The following is a 20061-nucleotide window of genomic DNA, read 5'->3' as shown; positions in this document are numbered from 1 at the left end:
CCCCTCCCCCAGCCCCGAGGTAATCACACTCCAGCCCCGGAGGCCTGTGGTTTAATCTGGGGGACACGGCAGCTGAGACCAGAGGGCCGGAAAGGGGAGGGGGGGGCCAGGGCCGCCCTGGGGTCCTGTGAGGGGCTGCTGAACTTCCCTTCTCAGGTTCTCTCTCTCATGAACTAATACTTTACAATGGAGCTGTATGTATATATGTGTATGCACCTACTGTATACTTGGTAAACATACCACATGTAGGCAGGAAGAAAACAGGAAAGGGGAGGGAGAGGGAAGAGATTGGGGTGAAGAGAAGAGGAGGGAGGATGGGGACAAATGGGGGTGGGGAAGAGAAACCAACACAGAGAGAGAGAGAGAGACAGAAACAGAGACCCAGAAATAGAGACAGACAGAGACACAGAGACAGAGAGGAGAGAGACAGAGGCCCAGAAATAGAGACAGACACAGAGAGAGAGAGAAAAAGGAAGGAAGGAAGGAACAGAAGGAGGGAAGAAGGGAAAGGGAAAAGGAAGGAAGAAAGAGGAAGAGAGGGAGGGAGGAAAAAGCAGGGGAGAAAAAAAGGGAGGGAGGGAGGGAAGGCATCTAGCCCCAATTTTTCCACTTGTTAATTTCATTTTTATTTTTACTTTTTATAATAATAGCTTTTTATTTTTCCAAATACACTCAAAGATAATTTTCAACACTTGCAAAATTTTGTGTTCCAAAATTTTCCCTCTCTTCCCCCCAGATTATAAGTAATCCAACATAGCTTAAACACATGCAATGTTTTACATATATTTCCACATTTATTGTGCTACACAAAAAAAAAATCAGATCAAAAGGGAAAAAAAAAACCCTCATTTTTTTTTGGATAGTCACTAGACTGGTAAATTAGAAGAATTCCCCGGATGTTTCGTTTCATGATTTCGGTGTGCAATCTGGAAAAGTCCCTCATGATATCTCAGTTGACTCTGCAGGGCAGTCAGAGTGGATGATGCACAACCAAGTGAATTTGTAACTCGTTAAGCAGCGAGTGTTGGCTACAGATTACTGTGATCCCAGAGGGAGGTATCTAGTGGAAAGAAGATGAGTTCTGTCCTTGGTCTCACCCCGTTCAACTTGTTTTTTTTTAATCAAATCAGTGAATCAGATGATGACAGTGAGGCCTTGTTTATCAAATTAAGAGCTGAGACAAAGCTAGGAAGAATAAATATTTTGCTAGATAGCAGTCAAATTCTAAATGGTCTTGGCAATTTAGAACTAAGCAAATAAAGTTGAAATTTAACGAAGATAAATGTAAATTCCTGTAATCCTGTTTGCGTGTTTCTTTTTAAGTTAATTATGTAAGGATAGAATAGGGGAGTCCTCATGTAGGAGCAATTCATGTCGAAAAGACCTTGAGGTTTTAATTAATCACAAGCTCAAAATGAGCCAAGAGAATAGTCCAATTCATTTAAAATGTTAATGATGTGCTAGGTTGCATTAGTGGAAATAGTGTTTGAAATCAAGGAGTTAATTGTCCTCTTAGACCGATGACATCGGAAGCATTTGGTCCAGTCCATTCCTCTTTAAAGTTCATTGAGAGAGTAGAGCTGCTGAAGGAGGAAGAGAGGACTAGAAACCATGTAATGTTGTATAAAAAATGACTAAGTAATTTGGAATTGGTCTAAACAGGAGGAGACTTGGGGGAGAGAATGGGGGAAATGATGGATGGCTATCGTCAAATGTTGGAAGGGATGTCAGGTGAAAGATGGATGAGACTAATTCCGGGAGTGATCCAGATGCCAGAACTAGGGCTGATGTGGGGAGATTAGGAGAGGGCTTCCAGCTTTGGAAGAAACAAGGCTTTCTGAAAGCAGGTTAGTGCCTAAAGGTCAGTGATTCCCTAACAAGGCAACGTCCAAGTCCCTTCCGGCTCAGAGACATCACAGATGCGGATTTTTTCTCCACAGCTTCTTGCTCCCTACCAGATACTCTGACCATGTCCTCTCTATCACTCCCTGGATTATCCTCCATTTCTCTACACTGATCTATTTTCATTCACAATGACAGCCCTGATTACATTTTAACATCGACGCCAGTTTTCCTTTCTCTCATGTCCCATATGCACTTTCTTTTTTCTTCTGATCTTATTTTGATCACCCTGATTTAACTCCTCGTTTTTGTATTCTTACAATAGTTATTGGTTGGTCTTCCAGCCCAAGTTTCTGCCAAGTTCACTCTCTCCTCCACTTAGCTATCAAAGTGATCTTTCTAAAATGCAGATGTGACTATGTCATCCTCCTCCTCAAACTTCTGTGGCTCCCTATCACCTCTAAGGTTAAATACAAAATCTTCTGTTTGGCAATCAAATCTGACTCTTTGTAATCTCCTGACATTGCATCTTTCAGATCGCCCTAGTGCCTCCTACATCACGTCAAAGCCAATTTACAACCTGCCTTCAGTGTCGACCTACAGGGGCTTACTGTACAATGATGGGGTTGGACAAACCGGTCTCAAATCTCCCTTTCAACTCTATGTAGGCAGCCTATACTCAAAGAGAAATTTAATCTGCTGCTTTTCTGTATCACATCTGTGTGAAACTTATGGTGGCAATGGCTAAAAGGCACTACTTAAAACAAGAAGCCAAAGACATCAATGCTTGGTCTTCAGATCATAGAGATTTTTTCCCCTTTGTGCCATGAGTTGATCTAAGTGGTCATTTTCAACTGTAATTTCAGGGATTTTTTATACTCAGGGGATATATCAGAAGAAAGGAACAAGCTGACTCTTCTAGAGATACTTAACAAAGAAGAAATTAAGTAAGCATTGACATCATAGTGTTACGTAACCTAAGCTATGACATTTAAACAATATAACTCATAATAAAAGTGGAGAAACCAAAAATAAATAAGTAAATCACATCTCCATTGTTGGCAGGAAAACAGATGCTCGGCCTACCCATGAGCAATTGATATTTTTCCAATTGGTTAGCTCTAACTTTGTGTGAAAAGTAGTTTGTCATTGTGTTCATTATAGGTCTGGCTCCCAAATATTTTATGTTGTCTATAGTCATTTTTAAATGGGATTTCTCTTTCTATCTCTTGCTGAACTCTGTTAGTAACATATAAAAATATCAAAATTTATGTGGGTTTATTTTATATCCTGCAACTTTATAGTTGATTCTCTAGGATTCTCTAAGTATACCATTATATTGTCTGCAAAGAGTGATAGTTTTCTTTCTTCATTACCTATTCTAATTCCTTTAATTTATTTTTCTTAAAAAGAAAAATCTTACTCTGATCTAAATTCAAGTCTGATCTTACTCAACACATTAAAGCACCAAGAATATCAGAATAAAAATTCACGGGGACTTACTGACATTCCTATTCCCATTGTGATTTATCACAAATCAAACCGACACATCTATTAAGCACTTACTATGTGCAAGACGCTGTGCTAAGTGATGGGGATGCAAAGATAGGATACAAGAGATAGACCATACCCTCAAACTATTCCATCTTTTGAAGATGGAATGAGGCATCAAGACTTGTAGAAAAGAGGATGTTTCAGTATCATGGAATCAGAGGAATGACAGAACCATGGATCTAATCATGTCTGTCTGTCTCTCTCACATATACACATACATACCTTGTAATAAATTCTTATTAACTTAAGGATCAAAGATGTAAACTCTTTTGTTCTTAAAGCTGCCAACACACCTGAAGGGTCATTATCTTTCTTGTATTCTTACATATTATTCTCCTCCATATGCTACAAGTTCAGACAAGTCGGCTTACTCACCGTTCCCAGAACACAGCCCAAGAACTGAGCACCATACTCCAGGTGTGGTCCATGCAGAGCAGAAGACATCTCTTGTGTTCAGATCACCGTGCCTTTCTTAGAGTAGGATCAGATAGAAATTTTTGGCCAAAATATTACAAGTCTGGGCAGAGAAATTACACTGTTTTCTGATAGTGAGTTATAGTTTCCTAAATCAGCCAGGTCATTTTCCAGAATTTAAATGTTCTATTCACTACCCGATAAAATGAAAAAAGAAAAATGATTTCCGTAAAATGAAAAAAAAAAGTTCTATTATGGGAAGGGCATGACAGATGTTATTACCCTGAGTCCAGCTGTGTGATTTACCACAGGATGTTGTCACAGCAATGGCTATTGCTTATGACATCACAGGGTGATGGTGCTCATCATTTTTAACTGAAGGAAGAGTTGTATTTCTCCTCCAAAGGTAACAGGGATGGACTTAACCATGGCCCATGGCCATCTGGTTTACTAACAAAGTGGAAGATGGTCAGCCCTAAGAAGGACAAGGAATATCTAAGCGAAGCTGGGGATCAAGTACAGGTCAATGGATGGCTCTTTATCAAGACCACATAGATACAATGAGCCATTTTAAGGAGGATGGATCAATACTTCAGAGAAAAGGAGGTAAGAAGGAAGTATTCTGCTGAGATGTTTGAAGTAATGAAAAATAGGAAGGTGGGATATATCAAACATAATAAGAGGATACTCAAATCTCTCAGCAAAAGAAGGTCAGTTACACATGTAGCCTTAACTAATGCAAGGAAAATATTAGAAATAATATGGAAGCAGTTTCTTTCAAAAGTTATTATACATTATTTTCAACATACACTAATTGATAAGAGTACTAGGCTCAGAGCCAGGGAGATCAGGGTTCAAATCTTGTCTCGGATTCCTATTAACTGTGTGACCATTGACACATCATTTAATCACCGAGCCTCAGTTTCCCCATCTGTAAGATAGATATCATCATATTTAAATTGTCAATCATATTATTGCGAGGCTCGGATGTGATATTTATCAAGTACTACATAAATATCAAGGTATTTTATTTTAATTAGTGTTAAATTCGGCATCACAATTACAGAACAATAAAAGCTCAATTCAAGCCCAACATTTTTAAGAACAAAACTCTCCTTTGAAATCCCCCTTAGTTTGCTGGAAGATGTCTTCTAGGGGAAATTTGCTTTCTTCCCCCACCAAGGAAATCTATTCCTCTCTTCTGGTGTTCTAATCATTAAGACATTTTGCCTTAAAATGAACTTTAAAATGAATATCTACTTTTCCTTATCTTCAGCATATTTTAATGATCAGTTATTCCCTCTTTCATTTTTTTGGGGGGGTAACACTTGCTTCTGTGGATTCCAAGTCTTCTTTCCTGCCATTCATTTCTTAAATTCCCTTTTCTCTTTTAAACCATTCGGACGAATCCTATGTGATGGCATTCTCTCAGGTGAATCTGCAGGATTTTCTGTCTGGGTGTTGATTAATTTTCATTTGTGTTATTATACACACACACATACACGTATACAATGCACACACATATATATCTCCATATTTGTCTGGTTTGATTGTGCTCATGGTTTAGAATTTTCTACCTCCTGAAATCTTTAGTAATTTCAGTCTTTTTCCTTAACTCCTGACTCTCCTCTCTAAAGGTGATTTTCTCACACTGTAAGCCTTCTCCCACTCTGTGCAATTTATGGTTCCCCAGACTTGTTTTTTGCCTCAGGTGTTTCTGGGTGGGGGGAGCGGGGGCAGAAAGGCCCCAGATGTGCTAAGTGATGGATGGGCTCTTCCTGTTAGTCGTGTACGTATCCTGCTCCCTCTGCTCCTTTGCATATGGAATCTTGGGCAAGTGTCTGCCATTTGGAATTTGGATCTCCGTGGGCCTGGGTGGAAGTCTGGAGTCTGTAGGAAGGTCAGGGATTCCATTTCTGTTGGAAGCTCCTGGTGTGGGCTTCTGCAGCCATAGCAACAGCTAAAGATTGCTTTATAGCTTACATAGAATTGTTATTTTGGGGGGGGGTCGTGAGAATCAGAAAATAGTCTAGTCTTCCACCATGTTAGTTAAGGTGACCCAAAGTCCTTATCTGTCTTCATGCAACTTATCCTCATTCTCCCTAATTTTACCCTCTGAAACCAATCAAACCAAGTGAAATTTCTCCTCTTTAAGACAACCATTCAAGTAATTGAAGGCAATCATCATGTTGCCCCGAAGTTTTCATTTCTCAAGGCCAAACAGGCTCAGTTTCTCTAATCAATGATCCCAAAGCCTGGTCCAAGACCTTTCATCGTGTTCTAGCTCAGCAGTTCTCAACATAAGGCCCCATGATCCCTGGAGATCCTTGAGACCCTTTCCAGAGTTCTGCAAGGCTAAAATAATTTCATAAGAAGAAATCTAAATTTCTAAAATGATAAATAGTCAGAGATAAAACATAAGGTCTCTTCACTAATTTATGAGAGTGTAAGAATTCTATATGCCAAAAAGTTGAGAACTGCTACTCAAGCCAGCAAGGAAATGTCCTTCATAATTTTTGAGATTGAACCAAAATTAGATAATAATGATGCATGTAAGTGGGTCATAAGTCAAAGATATCAGTACTCTGGGAGCTGTGGAGAGCTCCAGATTGTTGAGGAACTGGTTGTTAGATTCCTTACTATTTTTGTGGTTTCCTACTGTTGCTCTTGCTTTCAGGGAAAAATAAAAATTCCTCAGCTTGGCATTCAAGGCCAACTCTCATCTACCTTTCCAGACTATCTTTCCACATTTTTCTTCTTCCTGTTGGATGACAAGCTCTTCCCCAGCCTCAACATCCCATGTCTCACTTGATGCATTGGCCCATGTTTAGCATCCATTTCCTTTTCCTTCCTACTTCTCCAAATTCTTATGTTCCTTCAAATTTCAAGGTGTCTGGGGTGTTCCAGTATTCCACTGATCAGTGGTCTCATGGATGTGGGTATTTCCTGCAATGATAAAATTGTTTCCATCCGTGCTTGCCCAATCATGCAACTTTCTTCCAGCCAGCTTTCATCTCTTTCCTTCCATAAGTTCTAATCTTTCTCATATCTTGCAGACGATTGGCTGGCCGACTATAACCCTCATTTTTTACTGACAGTTTTACATGGCTACATCATCTTTTTTTCCCTGTCAAAATGCATCTCTGATGACACTTTTTAATTCTTATCTGTAGTTTTTACACAACCTAGAGTTTCCTTCCCTTATCCTTTTTCCCTCCCTCTTCCTCATTATCTCATATAATAAAGAAGTTTTTTAAAGAAAAAAGAAAGAAAAATTCAGGCAAACCAATCAACATATCAACAAAATGATGAGAATAGCTATAATTTATAAAGTTCTTGAAAATCTGCTTTGATCCTTACAATCCTAGGCGGTAATATGATTATTATCTCCATGCTAAAGAGAAGGAAATTGAGGCTGAGAGATTAAAATGACCTGCTCAGGATCGCACTATTAATGTTTGAGGCAGAAATTAAATTTTCTATTCACTAACTGAGAAATCTAAAAATAAATGCTATGTCCTATAACCTGATACTCCCCTTCCTTCCACATGTATACACAGACTTCTTCACCTCTCTCCCATGCTTCCATTAATGAGAGATGGAGAAAGTGGGATGAACCTATTTCTAAGTCTTCTTCTTTGCAAATTCATTTATAATAAGGTGCTTGCCCACGGCCACTACAAACCTCTCCTTTGGTCTCTGAGCATTCTCAGTACTATGGCATTCCATGACTTGGGACCATCCAACAACACCTGAAGAATATTGAATTATGGGCCTTTCTTTGGGATCATTAAAAAATTATGTAACTTCTCAAAGCTCGTTCAGTCCACTCCATTCCTCCACTTTTGGATCTTGTCAAGATACATTTGGATAGTCAAGATAGATACATTACTCATGGTTAAGCTCCAGAGACCATCCATCCAGTTTCATAACAGATTTTTCTTGTTTTTCCTTTAATAATAATTGGGCCTAGCCCTTTTTAGTGGTAAGCATTTCATTTAGGAGACTACAATGTCCAAGAAATTTGAATCTTCCTCATGCTCATTTCTGCCTGTGGATGATATTATATTGAGTTCTTCAAACCTTTGGATATCAAACCTCCAGGATTTACAAAAACTGGGGTACCCAGAAATGGACATGGCATCCTACAATTATTGCTGATGGCCTCTGCTTGCCAAAGAGCATTTTCTTTTTTTATATAAAGCTTTTTTATTTTCAAAACACATGCACAGATAATTTGACAACACTGACACTTGCATAGCTTTGTGTTTCAGATTTTCCCCTCCTTCCCTTACCTCCTCTCCTAGATGGTAAGCAATCCAATATATGTTAAACATGTTAAAATATATGTTAAATCCAATATGTAAAAGCATATTTATATAATTCTCTTGCTGCATAAGAAAAATCAGATCAAAAAAAGAAAGTAAAAGAGTAAGAAAACAAAATGTAAGTGAACAACAACAAAAGGAGTGAAAATGCTATGTTGTGGTAGACTCAGTTCCCACAACTTCTCTTTGGGTGTAGATGGCTCTCTTCATCACAAGAGCATTGGGACTAACTTCAATCACCTCATTGTTGGAAAGAGCCACGTCCATCAAATTGTTGTATAATATTGATGTTGTCATGTACAATGATCTCCTGGTTCTGCTCATTCATTAAGCATCAGTTCATGTGAGTCTCTCCAGTTCTTTCTGAAATCATCCTGCTGGTCATTTCTTATAGAACAATAATATTCCATAACATTCATATACCACAATTTATTCAGCCATTCTCCAATAATGGGCATCCACTCAGTGTCCAGTTTCTTGCTACTACAAAAAGGGCTGCCACAAACATTTATGCACACGTGGGTCCCTTTCCCTCCTCTAAGATCTCTTTGGAATAGAAGCCCAGTAGAAACACTGCTGGGTCAAAGGGGATGCACAGTTTGATGGCCCTTTAGGCATAATTCTAAGTTAAGTTGCTCTCCAGGATGGCTGGATCCGTTCACAGCTCCTTCAATAATGCATCAGTGTCCCAGTTTCCCCACATCCCCTCCAACATTTGCCATATTTTCCTGTCAGCTTAGCCAATCTGACAAGTATGTAGTGGTACCTCAGAGTTGTCTTAGTTTGCATTTCTCTTTTTTTATTTTTTTCATTATTTTTTTAAATTTGCATTTCTCTTGAACAATAGAGATTTAGAGTACCTTCTCATATGATTAGAAATACTTTTAATTGGTGGGAAATTGGGAAATGATTTCTATTTTTAGAAATATGACTCATTTCCCTCTGAATTTGAGAAATGTGACTTTTATCAATAAAACTTGCTGTAAACTTTATTTTCCTGTTTCCTTCTTAATTTTGATTTCATTCATCTTGTGATGTTTTCTCTCTCGTTTAGTCATAAATTCTTTTCTTATCCAGAGATCTGATAGGGACATTTTTCCATGGCTCTCTAATTTATTTATAATATCATCCTTTATGTCTAAATCATGTATCCATTTTGACTTTATTTTGGTATGCTGTGTGAGATGGTCTATGCTTAGTTTCTGCCACACTTGTTTTCAATTTTCCCCAGCAATTTTTGTAAAAAATTGAGTCCTTACACAAAAAACTCGAGTCTTTCAGTTTATCAAACACTAAATTATGATGATCATTTACTACTGTGTATTAGGGATTTCTTAATCAGCACTAGATTGTTTTGGTGATCATTGCTTTGTAATATTATTTGAAATCTGGAACTGCTAGACCATGATCCTTCACCTTTTTTTTGAAACTTTATATTCTTGACCTTTTATTCTCCAAAACAAATGTTTATTTTGTTATTATTTTGTTATTGTTTTATTATTATTTTTCTTACCACTATAAAATAATTCGTTGGTAGTTTAATTGGTATGGCACTGAATAAGGAAACTAATTTAGGTAAAATAGTCATTTTTATATTGGCTCAGTCTAGCCATAATCAATGGATATTTCTCCAATTGTATATCTGTCTTTGTGTGAAAAGTGTTTTGCAATTTTATTCATTTGCTCCCTGACTCTGTCTAAGAAGTAAACTACAAAGTATTTTATAGTATCTACAGTTATTTTAGGTGGAATTTTTCTAAATCTGGGTTTTGTTGGTACCATATAGGAATGTGATGATTTAGGTGGGTTTATTTTATAACTTGAAACTTTGATGAAGCTGTTCATTGTTTCAACTAATTTTTTAAATTGATTCTCTAAGTATACCATCATATTATCTGTAAAGAATGACAGTTTTATTTCCTCACTGACTAGTTTATAATTTCTTTATCTTGCCTTATTGCTATAGCTAACATTTCTAGTACAATATTTAATATTAGTGGTGATAATGGCCTCTCTTTCTTTCATCCCTAATCTTTTTGGAAAGGTTTTTAGCTGATCTATATTATGTATAATGCTTGCTGGTGGTTTTAAACAGATATCACTTACCATTTTAAGAAAGGCTCCATTGATTCATGTTTCCTTATGTTTTAAAATAAGAGTTGGTATTGTATTTTGTCAAAGGCTTTTTCTGCATCTATTGATATATAAAATTTTCTTATTTTTGTTATTGCTATAGATAAGCATGCTAATAGTTTTCTTAATATTAAACCAGCCTTACTTTTCTGATAAAATTTCACCTAGTCACAGTGTATAATCTTTGTGTGGTATATTTGCTATAATCTCTTGCTGGCATTTAGAAAAAAATTGCATCAATATTCATAAAAGAAATTGATCTAAACTTTCTCTGCTTTTGCTCTCCTTGGTATAAGCATCAAAAACATATTCATGTCTTAAAAGGAATTTCTTAGGACTCATTTGCCTATTTTATTCAAATAGTTTATACACTATTTGGATTATTTCTAAATGTTTAACAAAATTAACTTGTAAATTCATTTGGCTCTGAAGATTTTTTTCTTAGGGAAATCATTTATGGTTAGTTCAATTTCTTTTTGTAAGATGGTATTTAAATGACCTATTTCCTCTTCTATTAATCTGGACAGTTTATATATATATATATATAGTAAATATTCATTCATTTTACTTAGATTTTCATTTTGTTGGCATATAATTGAGCTCAATAGCACTAAAATTGCTTTATTTTCATCTTCATTGCTGTTGTATTTGTTCTTTTCTTTTTGATATTAGTAATTTGATTTTCTTCTGTCTTTTATTGTTTTGGTTCCCAAAAAAATTAACTCCTGATTTTATTTTTTAATTCAGTGGTTGTTGTATTATTGTTTTACCTTCAATTTTATTAAGCTCTGCTTTGATTTTTCAGGATTTCTTTTTGATGTTTAATTGGAGATTTACCTTTTGTTCTTTTTATAGGATTTTTAAATTTGTGTGTCCAAATCATTAATCTACTCTTTATTTTGTTTGATGTCTATTTTCTAAAAAAAGCATTTAGAAATGTAAAATTCCTGCCCCCTTCATTTTTCCCCCATGAAGAGATTATATTTTAGTTTTGTTGGGTAAATTATTTTTTGATTTTAAATAATTTTGATTGTAAATAATTGTAAATCCATCCCTTTTGCCTTCTGATATATATCACACTTTAAGCCCTCTGATGCTTTAATGCAGCTCCTAAATCTTGTGGGATCCTAACTGTGGCTTCACAGTATTTGAATTGTTTTCTTCTGGCTGCTTGAAGTATTTTCTCTTTGACCAGAGAGCTGTAGGATTTGGCAATAATATTCTTGAGAGTTTTCATTTTGTGATATCTTTCAGGTATTGACTGATTCTTTTGATTTCTATTTTACTTTCTGGTTCTAGGATATTAAAATAGTTTTTCTTGATAATTTCTTGAAATGATGATGTTGAGCTTCTTTCAAGTAGTGACTTTCGGGTACTCCAGTAATTCTCTAATGAGCTCTCCTTGATCTCTCTTCCAGGTCAGTTATTTTGCCAAAAGATATTTCACATTTTCTTGTTTTTTCATGCTTTTGACTTTATTTTATTGTGCCTTGGTATCTTTTGGAGTCATTACTTCCACTTGCCCAAGTGTAATTTTCAAGAAATTATTTTCATCAGCAGCATTTTTCCATTTGGTCAATGTTTTTAAGATGCCATTTTCTTTGATATTCTTGGTACCTCTTTTATCAAGTTGTTAAATGTCTTTTCATAATTTTCTTCATTTCTCTCCTTTCTTTACCTATTTTTTCTTCTACCACTTTGATTTTGGAAATCATTTTAGGTGTCTCAGAAATTTGTGTTGGGTTTATATGCAATTGATATTTTTTTTATGAGGCTTTGCTTGTAGCTGTTTTGACTTCATTATTCACTTCTGAATTTGTGCCTTGATCTTCTCTAACACCATAATAGCTTTTTATGGTAGAGTTATTTCCTTTATTTTCTTTTTGGCTCATTTTTCCAGCCTTTTTCTTGATTTTAAACATTTCTTCAAAGTTAAACTCTGTTGATGAGGGAGGATTCTGGGAAGATGGTAGAGTAAGTCCAGGTTTCCCCCACAAACAGAAAAATTTGCAGTTGCTTCATCCATCATCAAACTTTCCTGTTTGGTAGTTTCACTTGTGGTTCTGATTGTGCCCAGAACAGTCTGATTCTCTTTAGTAAAAGAAAAGATAAAGGGATGTGAAGCTGCCAGTCGGTTTTATGAGCTGTTCGCTTTTTCATTTCTTTATTTAAAAGCAACTTTGGTTGGTGTCTTTATATCACACTTATTTCTGGATACTTTTTCCCTTGTGCTGCTTTCCACCCTGGTGGGAACTGAACTTCTAATAAAAAAAATCTCAGAAACAATTCATACAACGATAACTAACAACACACAGAATGCTCTGCCCTCTGATTCCCTGCCTCTCTACTGATTCCAGTGTCCATTTTCCCTTGGCTCATTTGTGATCTTGAGTCTTATTTCATAACATGTTCCTACCTCAGATCCACCTTCTCTGTCTTAGCCCACATCCACTTTCTCTTGGAAGTCATTGAGTCCGGTAATAACAATAGCAACAATTGCATTTGCATCAGTTCGAGGTTTGCAAGAATGTTGTGCCTGTTATCGGAGGGTTGACTGAATGGAAGGGTCTGTCAGGTTTTTATTGATCTCCTTCATTCTCCATGATGACAGTGCCATATAAAGTTATTTTCCTGCTTATCCTTATCAGAAGCTCTGCTCAGGGAGATGACCGGTGGGGGCTCAGTTGTTTATAGAGCTCACTTCCTCCAAGCGCCTCCATGAAAAGAACCCACAACTTTTGGTGGTCTTGACACAGCTTCCTAGGGACTGATTCCTGATAAATTCACATTTCCCTTGAGTTGAATGTCTTTAAAAATGGATTTATGACCGTGTTTGGTATCATAAACTACCCCAGATGCAAAAACTACTGAGTATGATCCTCTAAAGTGTATGTTTTCTGATTTCCCATGATTTTTTGTGAGAAAGTCACCAGACCCTACAGTCACAGATTTGGATCTGGACCTTGAAGGGCATCTACTCCAACTTCTCATTTTGTAGATGAGGAAACAGAGACTAGAATCCAACACTGGGACCACCACACTGCTCAGTCAATTTGGAAGGGAGCAAGTCCTCCATTGACATGGCACTGTCGGTCACGGGACCCCCATGAAGTGTAGCAATAATTCAGCGAATGTTCATGGGAGCAGGGGAAGTTCCAGAGCCAGAAGGGACCTTGGAGACATTGAGTCCAATCCCCTCACTCTATACTTGAGAAGACCATATCAAGTCCAAGGCGTTGATTGGTGATATTGTACTTGGACCCCCTTCTGCCTCTCGGAATGCCAGTCCATTTATCATGGGGGAAATGGGGAAGGTTGAGTTTGTATTTATTTCTATTTCTTGGGTTGCCTAGTATCCAACCTTCTGCAGATAAGCGCCTCCTTATTTTTCTGGCTGGCTCTGAGAGCGCTAACACATTCTGTCACCAGGGACGTGTTTGGCGTCCTTCCAGGTGGGTAAGGCTTGCCAGAGCTTGTGTTCCTCTAACAGAGCCTTGGGTCACCTCCCCTCCATGAGCCAAGGAAGCAAAGATTGATTTAGAGGGCTGAAGGTCTCCCGAAGAATCCAGATTCTTGTTTGAAATCAAAAGGAAAAAAAAAAAAGATGAAGGGAACACTTTCCCTCGGTGTACTATAAAAGCAGAAAATGGCTATTTTAAGAGAGATTCATTTATTTTTTGTTTCTCCCCAAAAGACAGTAACTTAAGAAAGCCTGGAGCTTTTTCTTGTGGGTCAGTGACCAGCAATGAAACAAAAATACTTAAAACTTGACCCACAGCAAATCATTACTTAGGCAAACATTTGTGGGAAGACAAGGAGTTTGGGAATTCTGTGACTGATGATCTCAGTTCAGTGGATTTCATGGCCTTCCATTTCTTTTTCTCTTTAATCCTCTAAGGCAGCGCTTCTTAAACCTTTTCTCCTCGCACCCCTTTTTTATCCTGAGAAACTTTTACATGACCCCAGGTATACAGGAATATAAAAAAGTTATACAAATGAAACATTTACTGATGATAAATTCTAATTTCATGACCCCCTCATTCAGTTACCAGGCCCCAGATGGGGCTATAAACCACAATTTAAGAAACTGGACTTTAAACCACTGATTCAGAAATCAGAAATCTGCCTCCAATGCTAGAACAAGTCATTTAAATCCTTTTGAGCCTTGGTTTGTTTACTTGGCAATAAGGGGAGAAAGGCTGTGATCCTAGAATCCTGGGTATCATGGAATTATTAGGCATATTTGGGGGGATTCTTTTAATTCTACTTCTACAAAGGAGAGAGAGCATCCTGTGAAGGACAGAGTGTAGGATGAACATGGAGCAAGATGCATGGCAAAATCCAATGTCATTTATAAATGGTTATCCAGGATCAAGTCTCAGCCTCAGTTTCCACTCCTGTAAAATGGAGTTTATGATATCTGTAGGATCCACCCTTCAGAAGCTCAAATGAAGTAGCAACCATAAAGTGCTTTGCAACCATGACAATTCATCTAAAATCCCTCATAGTTATTATCATTATTATTATTATCATATGCAAAGATGAGATGTTCCTTGCATGGGAAAAATACTTCCTAAAGATGTCTTGTGAGAAATTCATGGGATCATGGCTCCTAGAGATCCTTTGTCCATCCTCTTCATTTAACAGTTGAGAATAATGAGGGCCTGAGAAGGGGTTGCTTGTCCGAAATGGGGGAGAGTTATGATTGACAGCCAGGTCACCTGACCCCAAAGCCAGGAGTCTTTCCACTGGCATGCTGTGGAACCCCTTCTGGGCTCCAGGAACAGAGCCACAATATGGCGCAGTGCAAAGGGCACGGGCTCCGGGACTTGCTATGTGAAATACCTGGAAGAAATCAGCCAATGGCCTGGGTCTCCGTTTTCTCCTCCACAAAGTGATGGGGTTGGACGATGGTCCCCTCCCGTCTGCATCTGTCCCTCTGTGTCACATCCGTGACAAGTCCAGCGTTCTGGCCACTTAACCCAGAATCGCCCGGGAATGTTCTCTCGGTTCTTCCGAGAGCAGGGAATCAGTGTCTCCATTACAAGCTACGGCCAGGACTTGATTTTCTGGTCCACGTTATCTCCTCTCCACCTTCACAGCCATAATCAGGTCCAGGGTTATCTGCCTAATGATATGTCAGCGTCCCCTGACGCGTGCGTCTCAGGTGGTGAGTGATGGGATGTGTAAGTTGGAGATAAGGAAGAAGTTGGCGAGGGACCATTCTTTCTTCCTAATTATTTTGGGGAGATCTGCCAGAAGCGCGAAGGACTCCAGCGTGTCCAAATGAGAGAAAAGAGGAGCTTTGGCCTATCTGGGTAAAGGGCATGGTGGGGGAGGCTTCAAGGAAGGTCAGCCCAAGGGGCCCAAGGGAAGGTGGGATCAACCTGCTAGTGAGAAAGAAGCCGGAGCAGGGATGGGCAGGAGAGGAAGGGAGATAAGGGAGGTGAGGCCGTCCTGCCGGGCCGGTCAGAGACCAAGCCCAGCTCCTGAGGTTCCCACGGTGCCAGCCACTCCCCGCCTCCGTCAGACTGGACCTGGCAACACCGAGATTGCCATCGTCCCCGGCTACCTGTGGAAGCAGCCAGAGGAAGTGCCGGCCGGGGCAAAGGGGGCAGGTGGACCGGCACCTCCGTGAACCGGGCCAGGGAAGGGCGTGGTCTGGAACCAGGAGCATGTCCAGCCCTGGGGATGGAAGGCTGCCAAGGCTGGTTGGAGCTCGAGACACGCGGGGCCCAGCAAGGAGGCAAAAGGGACAAACTTGGAGGCTCCACAGGGAACCGCATCCAGCCACCTCCAGCTGATGGGAGGTTTGCTTAGGACAGAGCTTCCTAACTAATGCAGGGTCTGGGAAATTTTGTGTGTGTCCATAAACACACGACATATCTATCTATCTATCTATCTATCTATCTATCTATCTATCTATCTATCTAAATATATATATATATATATATATATATATATATATATATATATATATATATTTATATATCTCCATACTTATCTCCATGTACATGTGTGTGGATGCAATACACATACATATACAACACATATGTATTTAGTATAACTAATTTCCTTTGCAATAATATGTGGGCATCTAATATATATATATGTGTGTGTGTGTGTGTATAAAGTATGTGCATATATATGTAAGTGTGTACATACTTATTTACATACACATATTTATGTATGTATAGATATGCGGCTGGGTTCTGAGCATTATGAGAAGCTCCCTACCAATAAAGGCATTTTCTGAGCTCCCGAAGCTCACAGTCTGTCGCGGGGAGAGAGGAGGGACACCATTGTGTATAAACAAGAAGTCTGGAGCATAAATCTGAGATATTTTTGGAGGGAAAGCACAGTGTTAGGGAGGACTGGAGATTCCTTCTGAGACACAAAGAAAAGCCAGAGGCAAAGGGAAGAGGATTGGAATTCCAGGTTCATGTGACAGTCCTGAAAATGGATGGATTTGGGAAACAGAAAGGTTGACATTTAAAAATTTTTCTTCCATTCTTATTGAAAAAAAGAGACAGAGACACATGGGAGGGGGGAGTGGCTTGTGTAATAAAATAGGACACGAGACCCCCACTTGTCAGGGAGGTGGCAGTGGGGATGTTTGGTGGGTTGTGTTCGCACTCCTAATTCTGGGATTCTCCAACATTCTAATCAAATTTTCAAAATCCCCAGACTTAGGATTTAATTCCAGAGAGGAAGTCCTTTCCCCAGTGCATGGATGTTGTACTACCCTACTTTCTCATCTCTGGGACACACTGCCTCCTACACTTAGAATTATCTTTTTCAGACTGTCCCTCGAAAATCTTCTTCTTTTCTTTTTTTTGGAAGCAATTGGGGTTAAGTGACTTGCCCAGGGTCACACAGCTAGGAAGTGTTCAGTGTCAGAGACCAGATTTGAACTCGGGTCCTCCTGAATTCAGGGCTGGTGCTCTACCCACTGCGCCACCCAGCTGCCCCACTCCTCTAAAGCCTTGAGCACCCCCCCCTTTCCCCCCCTCCCCCCGGCCCCGGGCTGCTCATCTGTCTGAATGAGAGGCAGGCGCTTGAAGCTTCCTTAGGGAACGTTAGATTCCCCTCCTGGGGACACCTGCGTCCTGGGACTCCTGAACAAGCCTGGGAAAAGGATGGCTGTGGCCGGCCGTTCAGTGGGACAAAATTGCATCCCCGCCTTGGCCCGACATCGTGCTATCTGACCTAATCACGAGCTATTTTTGCCACATTTCTAAAATAGGATTCATTTTTCTATCATAGAGCCTGGAATTCGAATCTCAGCCCTGGTACTTATTAGCTGGGTGACCCTGAGCAAGTGTCCTGAGGTCTCTGAGCTACCTGAATCTCCTCACTTGTAAGAGAGCGCAGCTGGGGCGCAGAGAGGGGCTGAGAGTCTGGTCCAACAGTCTATTTTACAGATGAGTAAACCGAGGCCCAGAGCCATTAAGTGACCTCGCCGCGCCCACGGTAAGCCCTGCATTTGGCCGTTTTGGAAGCCAGGCCCTTTGTCTACTGCTCCTTCCGCTGCCCGCGTAGCGGGCCAGCCCCGCGCTTCCTGCCCTGTTTTCTCACCAGCTGTGAGTGTGAGCCGGGCCCAGCCTCTCAGCGTCCAGAAGTGATGGGTTACCCTCGGCGGCCCGAGGGAGCTCCCTCTCCAGGAGGCCCCTCCCCCAGGCCGTTAGTGGCCCACCAGGCCCCAAGTGGGATGAGGGCTTCGTGCAGATGCTGCCAAATAGGAAGTCAGTCTCCGTTAGCATTGTACTCGTTGGCATTTCATTGGTATTTGTAGCATTATCTGTCATATTCATCTAGCATTACCATTGTTAGCATTTACATGGCATAAGTCAGCAAACTTTCAAGCCTGCAAAGTTTTACAAACATTGTGGGCTTCAGGCCTCACAGGGCTCCAGGGCGGAGACGCCTCCTTATTCTTGTTTTGCAGCTTGAACGGCAGCTCAATGACTTATTGTTCAGTGGAGGGTGAAGTGGCTGGTTCACGGTCACCCAGCTAGGAAAACCATGATGTAAAAGATGAATTCAGAATCGAACGCGGGTCTTCTTGATTCTTGACATGCCTTTGTCCGGTGCTCCCTCCGGTGCTCCCTCTGCTGCACGACCAGCCGTCTTGTTCTTAGTTGGAGTCAGGGGTAATTCCCCTCTTCTTTTGGGAGAACACGCCTTTGTCCGGTGCTCCCTCTGCTGCACTACCAGCCGCCTTGTTCTTAGTTGGAGTCAGGGGTAATCCCCCCCCCTCCTTTTGGGAGAACACCCATGGCCCCCTTGCTAGATCTAGCCTTCAAACAATGAGCACTTGCCTGGCATTTGCAGTGCCCAGTGGGGCAGGTGCCCGAGTTGCCCCCTGGGCTCCAAATCCAGCCACTTTTAACTTCACAGAACCTTGTGCAAAAGGAGCACGTCTCATCCCCCTGAGCGTCCACCTCCCCCGCAGTTCCAAGGACCAGCTTTGGGTCAGCGCACTTCCCATTTTCAACAACATCTGGATGGAAAAGCCTGAGCCCTCCTGCCATTCTCTCCCCCTCCCCGCCGGCCTCGGGGACAGACTGGGCAGGATGACTGGCGTCGGCCAGGGCTGCACCCTCCCTCCCTCCTTAGGCAGAGAAGGGCTCAGGACTCAGGTGAGGAGCACTCACCTGGTCCTGCCCACCGGGCAAGAGAAAGGCTGTTGGTCCCCAAGATAAACATCTGAAAAACAAACGGTGATTGACAAAACGGAGGACGTTGGCCCCGCATGTATTTGTTATCCACGATTCCGCGTCTGTTGGTGCTCCAGATGTGGCAGAAGCTGGGCTAGGGACAGACAAAAACAGGCCGTCGCCACCCACGGGCGCCCGCTTTCTATGGAATCCAAGGCAGTGATGGGACCTCAGAAAACTCTCCCTTCGCCATCTTGTGGCCGTCGCGGGGATGGTCACCATCCCGGGCAGCTTGAGTCTGATTTTCTGTCTCTTTCTTAGCCAAGGTCCTGCTGTTCATTTTCTTCTTGTCCCTCTCTTTCTTAGCCAGCTTGAGTCTGATTTTCTGTCTCTTTCTTAGCCAAGGTCCTGCTGACCTTCTATTTTCTTCTTGTTTCCCTTGTAAAATGGGAATATCGAGCACCTACACCTCAGGGATTGTTGTGAGGACCAGACCTGAGTAGGGGGCTTAGCACAGCGCCTGGCCCACGGCAGCCTTAATTAAAACTGGCTGTGATGGTGAAGTGGAAAATGAGAAACCGAAGCGGAGACGGAAGGACAGAGCAAAGGGAGACCCCTCTGGCCGTTAGCTTTTATCTGCTAAAGTTGTATCAACTCGTGGGCTACAGGGCCTGACCTGCTCTGTCTATTGGAGCCCAGACTGGCTTACCAAGAGTTCTTCCTTGTCTGTCCCCCACACTTTCTGGGACCAAATTAAGAATTAAGAATCAAGTCAAGTGGGGCAGCTAGGGAATGCACAAGCCCTGAAGTCAGGAAGGGCCCAAGTTCAAATCTCACCTCAGACACTCAACACTTCCTGGGCACTTAACCCCAATTGTCTCAGAAAAAAAAAGAAAAAGAATCAAGTCAAGAATTAAAAGGGCCATCTATGGACCCATTGTCCTTGACAGGTAGGTTTGCAGGTGCGCCATATTCCCTCGGGGTCACAGCTGGAAGAAAAGAGAGCCCTTCTCACCTGGAGGAATGAGATGTGTGTGTGTGCATGTCCATTGGTGTGTATGCATACACATACACAGACATATCTATCTATATACCTATCTCTCTACACGTGGGTTTACATGTGGGTCCAC

The 20061-nt window shown here is 40.8% G+C and overlaps 1 protein-coding gene and 1 long non-coding RNA gene across 6 annotated transcripts in view; one reads left to right on the top strand and one right to left on the bottom strand.

The window, feature by feature from the left end:
• LOC141540494 (uncharacterized) overlaps positions 1-4120 on the bottom strand; it is a 40255-nt gene extending 36135 nt beyond the window's left edge. The window contains exon 1 of the long non-coding RNA XR_012481549.1: positions 3772-4120. This is a non-coding gene — a long non-coding RNA (uncharacterized LOC141540494). The remainder of the gene's footprint in view (positions 1-3771) is intronic.
• An 82-nt stretch (positions 4121-4202) lies between these two features.
• SGIP1 (SH3GL interacting endocytic adaptor 1) overlaps positions 4203-20061 on the top strand; it is a 280603-nt gene continuing 264744 nt past the window's right edge. For all 5 annotated transcript variants that reach the window (XM_074265714.1, XM_074265713.1, XM_074265712.1 and 2 more), the window contains exon 1: positions 4203-4416. In XM_074265714.1, coding sequence (XP_074121815.1) covers positions 4341-4416 — 76 coding nt within the window. In that variant the 5' untranslated portion in view covers positions 4203-4340. The remainder of the gene's footprint in view (positions 4417-20061) is intronic.

Source organism: Sminthopsis crassicaudata, chromosome 4 (assembly GCF_048593235.1).
Source record: "Sminthopsis crassicaudata isolate SCR6 chromosome 4, ASM4859323v1, whole genome shotgun sequence".
NCBI classification, from domain to species: Eukaryota; Metazoa; Chordata; class Mammalia; order Dasyuromorphia; family Dasyuridae; genus Sminthopsis; species Sminthopsis crassicaudata.
This window is presented reverse-complemented; position numbering and strand designations above follow the sequence as displayed.